Source organism: Podarcis muralis, chromosome 6 (assembly GCF_964188315.1).
Source record: "Podarcis muralis chromosome 6, rPodMur119.hap1.1, whole genome shotgun sequence".
NCBI classification, from domain to species: domain Eukaryota; kingdom Metazoa; phylum Chordata; class Lepidosauria; order Squamata; family Lacertidae; genus Podarcis; species Podarcis muralis.
Genome location: NC_135660.1, coordinates 3923643 through 3932149, shown reverse-complemented (window position 1 = coordinate 3932149; position 8507 = coordinate 3923643). Strand labels below are relative to the sequence as shown.

Genomic DNA, 8507 nt, shown 5'->3' with positions numbered 1-8507 from the left:
ATGGATGTCACCACAGTAGCTGACTCCTCCACCTCCATCAGCACTGCTGTAGAAGACAGTAGCTCAACGCTGGCGGCATCCTACAGCACAGAAGAAGCCACATCTGCAGAAGGAACCGCCACCCCAACAACAGTTCATCCTTCATCCTATTCTGGTGAAATGAGCTCTGAGCCCACACCTTTTATCCAAAGAAGTGCAGCCACTCCAACAGAGTTCATTTCCCCATCACTAGCTAAGACCACGGATGAAAGTACCACCACTACTGGCACACCGCCAGAAGAGACCGCGTCAACAGGCCTCTCTTCCACCACCACATCAACGGAAATCACAGGTCAAACAGCGAGGACCAGGAGCACTGAGCCAACACTCAGCCAACAACCAACAACGTTCCTCTTCTCTTCACTGCATGATTCGACAGCTATCACTGGCACTTCAGAAGCTGGAATCACAGATTCTACTACTTTAGAAGAAGAAACAAGCCCTACAGTCCTATCTTCAGCCTCTCAAGACAAAGCCACGCCCATCACAGAATCTGTTGCTACTTTGCATACCATGACCACAGCCAAAAGCTTTGCCACCCCCAACACTGGAGCAGAAAGATCAATGCATGCGTCTGTCTCTTCCACAGAACATCCACCAATCTTCAGCACCTCTGTAGAAGTCACCTCCACAGCCCTTGCATCCACATTCTCAACTGTTCCCCCTCCATCCACATTCCCTTCTGCAGCCCTGCAGCCCCGCACCAACTCACCTCGGACAGTTGCCGCTGGCCGTTCAACAGAGTTCATTTCCCCATCACTAGCTAAGACCACGGATGAAAGTACCACCACTACTGGCACACTGCCAGAAGAGACCACGTCAACAGGCCTCTCTTCCACCACCACATCAACTGAAATCACAGGTCAAGCAGCGAAGTCCAGGAGCACTGAGCCAACACTCAGCCAACAACCAACAACGTTCCTCTTCTCTTCACTGCATGATTCGACAGCTATCACTGGCACTTCAGAAGCTGGAATCACGGATTCTACTACTTTGGAAGAAGAAACAAGCCCTACAGTCCTATCTTCAGCCTCTCAAGACAAAGCCACGCCCATCACAGAATCTATTGCTACTTTGCATACCACGACCACAGCCAAAAGCTTTGCCACCCCCAACACTGGAGCAGAAAGATCCATGCATGCGTCTGTCTCTTCCACAGAACATCCACCGATCTTCAGCACCCCTGTAGACGTCACCTCCATAGCCCTTGCATCCACACTCTCAACTGTTCCCCCTCCATCCACATTCCCTTCTGCAGCCCTGCAGCCCCGCACCAACTCACCTCGGACAGTTGCCGCTGGCAGTTCAACATCTGGAATGGCCACCAGCCCTGGTGCTTTAGGTGATGTGGCTAGCAGCCCTACACCTGAAATCCCAGAAGCCACCAGCACTATGATAGTAGAAACTAGCTCAAGATCCCAATCGCTAACTCCTCAAGACATAACCACATTCGAAACCACAAAGCGTAGAGAACTGACTTCAATGGAGGAGACCACCACTGCTTTTTCAGAAGTGACCATCAGCCCTGCAGAAGGAACTGCCACCCCAACAACAGTTCATCCTTCTTCCTATCCTGGTGAAACGAGTGTTGAACCTACACCTTTTATCCAAAGAAGTGCAGTCACTCCAACAGAATCACTAGCTAAGACCACGGATGAAAGTACCACTACTACTGGTACACTGCCAGAAGAGACCACGTCAACAGGACTCTCTTCCACCGCCCCATCAACTGAAATCACAGGTCAAACAGTGAGGTCCAGTAGCACTGTTCCAGAAGTAACACTCAGCCAAAAACCAGCCAAAAACCAACCAATGTTCATCACCATTGCAGTAGAAGACAATAGGCCAACACTGCTGGCATCCCACAGTCCAGAAAAAGCCACATCTGCAGAAGGAACCTCCACCCCAACAACAGCTCCTTCTTCCCATCCTGGTGAAACCACCTCTGAGCTCACAACTTTTATCCAAAGTTATCAAGCCACTTCGACAGCACTCCTGTCCCCATCACTAGCTGCAACCAAGGGTGAAGGTAGTATCCCTGTTGTCACATCGCCAAAACAGGCCACATCAACCACAACTGAGCTCACAGCCACAACTGGAAGCTCCCCTGCCCTCACCTCAGGACCACAGATGACCTTCGCAACTACCTCCAGAGGTGAAGCTTTATCTACCACCAGTCAAACTGCCAAGGTCACTTCAACAGTTGCTTCTTCCACTATTTCACTGCTCCAAACCACAACAACCAGCCCCGGTCTCACTACTACAGCACCAAAGGCAACCTCAGCAGCCCAACCCACCACCTCATTGCTAAGCACATTGCCAGCCACGTCAGCTGAGCCCTCCACATCCGAAACTGCTGTGACTGCCACAAGGCTCAACACTTTGTCAGTCTCCAGTCCGTCTTCCTCTCCAGGTAAATCCACAGCTCAGCTCACAACTGTTGCAGCACACAGTTCTCTCTCACCAACTGAAACGACATCTGAAACCGGCACTCCAGCAGTTGTGACTTTCAGCACGACAGAAGAGATCACCACCTCCATTAGCAGTGCAGTAGAAGACAATAGCTCAACGCTGCCAGTATCCTACGACACAGAAGAAGCCACATTTGCAGAAGGAACCTCCACCCCAACAACAGTTCATTCTTCTTCCTATCCTGGTGAAATGAGCATTGAGCCTACACCTTTTATCCAAAGAAGTGCAGTCACTCCAACAGAATCACTAGCTAAGATCACGGATGAAAGTACCACCACTGCTGGTACACCGCCAGAAGAGACCACGTCAACAGGCCTCTCTTCCACCACCCCATCAACTGAAATCACAGGTCAAACAGCGAGGTCCAGGAGCACTGTTCCAGACGTAACACTCAGCCAACGACCAACTGTGTTCATCAGCACTGCAGTAGAAGACAATAGGTCAACACTGCTGGCATCCCACAGTCCAGAAAAAGCCACATCTGCAGAAGGAACCTCCACCCCAACAACAGCTCCTTCTTCCCATCCTGGTGAAACCACCTCTGAGCTCACAACTTTTATCCAAAGTTATCAAGCCACTTCAACAGCACTCCTGTCCCCATCACTAGCTGCAACCAAGGGTGAAGGTAGCATCCCTGTTGTCACATCGCCAAAACAGACCACATCAACCACAACTGAGCTCACAACCACAACTGGAAGCTCCCCTGCCCTCACCTCAGGACCACAGATGACCTTCGCAACCACCTCCAGAGGTGAAGCTTCATCTACCACCAGTAAAACTGCCAAGGTCACTTCAACAGTTGCTTCTTCCACCATTTCACTGCTCAAAACCACTACAGCACCAAAGACAATAGGGAAACCCACCACCTCACGGCAAGGTACTACACTAACTACAAATGTCACAAGGACAACTGGTACCACCACATCGTCAACAAAGGTGACCAAAATTATTAAGGTTCCAATTTCAGCGCCAGGTAAGCATACTGACTTTGACATTCATCTGAACAGGGAAGGCTCACACAAGCAGGGGGGCCGACTTGAATACAATATTGGGGGGCAGTTAAGTTCTGCCCAACAGAATTGATCACATGATGTGGCTCTCACATACCATTTGAATGGCAGTGGCTGTCAACCCTTGTGAGGGGAAGCCCCCTCAAACATTTGGGGTGTGTGTGAAGGGACTTCGGCCCCTGGGAGTTGGCTCCTAGGCACACAAGTACATGCATTTTGAGCTAAGCGGCAGAGCTGGAAGGAATGCAAGTATCTGTAGGCTGAGATAACTGCCCTGAGATCATATATACGCTGCGGTATATAAATTTAACAAACAAACAAATAAGGCTGGCGTTATCCTAACCCTAAGAAGTGGGATAATTGAACATTCACCTTGCACAGAACATAAACAGAGGTCAGACTACAGCTGGTTTTTATCAAAATTGATATTATTATTATTATTATTGTTATTATTATTATTTCTCTTTTTTACCAAGCTACTTATAATATATTAACAAACACATAGGTAAAGGTAAAGGTACCCCTGCCCGTACGGGCCAGTTGTGTCCGACTCTGGGGTTGCGCGCCCATCTCGCTTAAGAGGCCGGGGGCCAGCGCTGTCCGAAGACACTTCCGGGTCACATGGCCAGCGTGACAAGCTGCATCTGGCGAGCCAGCGCAGCACACGGAAATGCCGTTTACCTTCCCGCTAGTAAGCGGTCCCTATTTATCTACTTGCACCCAGGGGTGCTTTCAAACTGCTAGGTTGGCAGGCGCTGGGACCGAGCAACGGGAGCGCACCCCGCCGCGGGGATTCGAACCGCCGACCTGACGATTGGCAAGTCCTAGGTGCTGAGGTTTTACCCACAGCGCCACCCGCGTCCCTAACAAACGCATACATCATCATCATCATTATTATTATTATTATTATTATTATTATTATTATTATTTCTCTTTTTTACCAAGGTGAGTAACTCAAAAGAGGGATGCGTGTGGCGCTGTGGGTTAAACCACAGAGCCTAGGACTTGCCGATCAGAAGGTCGGCGGTTCGAATCCCCACGATGGGGTGAGCTCCCGTTGCTCAGTCCCTGCTCCTGCCCATCTAGCAGTTCGAAAGCACCTCAAAGTGCAAGTAGATAAATAGGTACCGCTCCGGCAGGAAGGTAAACGGCGTTTCTGTGCGCTGCTCTGGTTCGCCAGAAGCGGCTTAGTCCTGCTGGCCACATGACCCGGAAGCTGTACACCGGATCCCTCAGCCAATAAAGCGAGATGAGTGCCGCAACCCCAGAGTCGGCCACGACTGGACCTAATGGTCAGGGGTCCCTTTACCTTTTTAAGTAACTCAAAGTAACTTATAATATATTAACAAACACATACATCATCATCATCATCATCATCATCATTATTATTATTTCTGCATGGGAGGGAGTCTCACAACTGGGGCAGTACCACAGAGAAGGGTCTACTCATGTTCCCCACAAGCAGCCCCTCTCCCTAGTCTCAGCAGGGCCTGGGCTGGTTGATGGGGCAACTTATGTGGGAGGGGCTGGATCTTTTGCAAGGAAAGAGCTGACTTGTCTTCTTGTGGCTCCTCCAGCTCCTTCCGCAGCTCCAGGTGGAACCAAGAGGCCCCCGCCAAGGCCTTCCTGCCCTTCTCTACCTCCAAATACAGGTAAGCTCTTGTCATCCAGGGACTGAAGCATCCTGTGTCGCTCTTCCTAAATCTCACCTGACTCTGCAATTTCTCTTCCTGCTTCCTTGCCCTGACGGGACGTGGGGCAGTTGAATGCCTCCCGTCATGAAAAGCAGGATATAAATGTCTTAAATAAGTAAAGCAATTAAATGACAGGCGTTTATACAAGGACACATGATGTGAAGAAAAGGTTTTTCTTCCTGTCTGCTAATACTGCAACTTGTGGCTGAACTTGTGCAGAAAAGGAACAAATGTGGTTTGTGTGTGATTTTTTCCTCTGCTGGCAGGTGGGACCCAGGTCATCTTGTCAATGGGCTTGACCACTTCCCTGAATATCTCAGACCCCACGACCCAAGAGATGGTTTTGAACAAGGTGAGGGTTCATTATTATCCTACGGAGTCCTCCAGGCAGCTTCTGATTTAACATGGAGCGATTTTAAGTGCTTGGTAACCAAATATCAGTTCTGTTTGGATCAGTCATCATTCCTTCTCTTAGTAATAATGTGATAATGTTTTCTGAAAGATTTAGTCTGAATCTGAGCGGCCAATGGCCACCGACTTGGTAGGGCTTTTTATTGCCATTATTATTATTAAACCGTCTCAAAATATCTGTGGGATGTAAGCAATTTTGAGGTAAGGAATCACATCCAAGCCAAAAGATTACAGGATATATTCTTTCTTTGGCAATCCCTCGTAGCCGAGTAAGATTGTCTTCCATGAACACGGTCTTAATAGTGAGCCCATAAGTGACTACGGAGGCCAGTTCTGGATCCACACGTCCTTCCATTCTGGGGACATATGTTTCCAGGTGGGAAGTGATCATGGTGTGGATTTGCCACGCATGCCTTCCTCTTAGCGCGTTTCTCCCTTTCGTCCTGAGTTTGAGCGTCTTCAAAACCCACAACACCTTTGGTAAAGGTTGTTCTCCAACTGGAGCACTCGCAGGCCAATGTTTCCCGGTTATCGGTGTTTATACTACATTTTTTAAGATTTGACCTGAGAGAGTCTTTAAACTTCTTATGTTGACCACCAGCATTACGCTTTCCTTTTGGAATAGAGTAGTTGCTTTGGAAGATGATAATCAGGCAACCGAACAACATGACCAGTCCAACAAAGTTGATGTTGAAGAAACATTGCTTCGACACTGGTGATCAGAGAGAGGGGCTCACAGTATTAACACTCCAACAGAGCTTGCTTTGCCATTAGTGACAGCTTTGGATCCATCACAGAGCAAGCAGGTTGCTGTTTCTCCAGCTTCCAGGCTGCTTCCAGCTCTGTTTGCATACCACTCTGGCTATTGCCCTCTTACCTAGCAGTTGGGTGAACGTGGTGGAGAAAAGGACCACTCATTAGCCTGGCAGAAGCCATCACTTAGGACTCAGCTACATGAGTCAAAAAAACATTTTGGATGCATTAAAGGTAAAAAGGTAAAGGTACCCCTGACCATTAGGTCCAGTTGTGACCGACTCTGGGGTTGCGGCGCTCATCTTGCTCTATGGGCCGAGGGAGCCGGCGTTTGTCCGCAGACAGCTTCTGGGTCATGTGGCCAGCATGACTAAGCCGCTTCTGGTGGACCAGAGCAGCACACGGAAACGCCGTTTACCTTCCCGCTGGAGTGGTACCTATTTATCTACTTGCACTTTGATGTGCTTTCAAACTGCTAGGTTGGCAGGAGCAGGAAACGAGCAACAGGAGCTCACCCCGTCACGGGGATTCGATCCGCCGACCTTCTGATCAGCAAGTCCTAGGCTCTGTGGTTTAACCCACAGCGCCACCCGCGTCCCTTGGATGCATTATAAACACGCAAAACCAGATGGCACCAGAGAGCAAATAAATTTTCTATGTGTTTTTTACATAGCGTTTTCCCCCCTTTTGTTGCAATGATTAAATTTCTGACTTATTTAAAGCATTTTTTTTCCTGCATGAAGATCAGCTCTTAGTTGAAGCTCTCTCAATTTAGCCAATTCTTTTGGGACGAAGATGAGGACACGTAAGTGGCCAGCTAAGGTTGTTGTCTTACAAAGAAATTTGTCTCACCCATTCAGTAAACTCCTCTATTAGATTGTAACCTCCCTGGGTATAGGATCCCCCAAACTGGAAAGAATTCAGGGCCTCATCCAGACTGAACCCCACCCCACCCTGAACCCACCACGTCATCTTTAAAAGCTGATATCCTTAACATGAATTCATATATCTTATTCATTTCCCCACCCCACCCGTGTTTGTCCTTTCCTCTCCAGCTGAGTCACGACTTGAGAGCCAACTTCCCCTGCGTTGCCTTCAGTGTGAAATGGATAGAGCAGATGAAGTAAAGCTCTAAAAGACTCACGGCAGCCGCTGGCTGATCAGAAATGAAGGCAGAATCAGCCCCACTAAAGGAGAAGGAGAGATTCTGTAGCATCTGAGCTCCAGTTCTGATACAAGAGTGTGAACTGATTCTGTTTTTCCATCACATGCAAATGGATATCTCTAAGTGCAGACCCCTTGCTTGCAAAGTTTGCTCCTTATGCTTATCTGCAAATGGACCAGAGGGTTGGCATAGCACTGCGGTGAAGAGACTGAGCTACGTACCCGGAAGGTCGTTGGCTCAAATTTCACTCCTGCCATGAATTCACCAGGGGTCCTGAGGCAAGCCCCTTATCTTTAATGTACTGGTTGTTTTGGGTTCTATGTTGTGCCGGTCCTTCAGAAACAACCACACTCTTGCCTCGAATTGGCCAGATCCTTTTCCCTTAAATGGCAAGATCTCAAATTGGCTAGATTCCCTTCTCTTAATTGTCAGCCACTGCTGTGACTCTTGCCATTGGCCAAAATGCTGAAACGTGAGGGAAAGCTAGTTTCTGGGGAAACTAACGAGGAAAATGGCGCCTGCACATGTTGCCTCACATATCAGACGCCAGAATCTTACTTTTAACAAAAAAATAAAAATAAAAAGTGCACATTTTTTTTGTTTGAGAATTTAGGAGTGGTGCAGATTTTGAAAGTGTTGTAAACAAAAATTGCCCTTTTCCCTTATGGGGTATCCAAGAGCCCATATAGAGTCCTTACATAGGTTCCCTATTGGTAGGAGAGAATAACAGAGGCCAACCAGAGAATATTGAGAAGCAAAGCAGCTAGTAAGCTTGATCTTTATTGATCTGTTGCAACAGGGTACTCCCTCACACGCAGGAGAGGAGGAGGAACCTAGAAAAATGGCGTGCAAGGCCTTATAAAGACTTTGAAATTGCCACCCTGTAGATCAAGACCACCCCCAGAAACATGATACATACATCACAGAAGGGGTGTAACCTAAGACCACCCCTCAGATACATCA

At 48.3% G+C, this 8507-nt stretch overlaps 1 protein-coding gene across 1 annotated transcript; it reads left to right on the top strand.

The window, feature by feature from the left end:
* MUC20 (mucin 20, cell surface associated) lies at positions 1-8133 on the top strand. Its single transcript, XM_077930357.1, has 4 exons — positions 1-3484; positions 5099-5173; positions 5482-5567; positions 7435-8133. Exons 1-4 carry the CDS (start codon positions 1-3, stop codon positions 7504-7506), a joined length of 3717 nt encoding a protein of 1238 aa, XP_077786483.1. The 3' UTR covers positions 7507-8133.
* Positions 8134-8507: the final 374 nt, after the last annotated feature.

Excerpts from the sequence above, each read along its gene's own strand:
- MUC20 (XM_077930357.1), top strand. The coding sequence starts at position 1 with ATGGATGTCACCACAGTAGCTGACTCCTCCACCTCCATCAGCACTGCT. Across the intron at positions 5,174-5,481 it reads TTCTCTACCTCCAAATACAG|GTGGGACCCAGGTCATCTTG; the intron begins GTAAGCTCTTGT and ends CTCTGCTGGCAG. Across the intron at positions 5,568-7,434 it reads AAGAGATGGTTTTGAACAAG|CTGAGTCACGACTTGAGAGC; the intron begins GTGAGGGTTCAT and ends TTTCCTCTCCAG.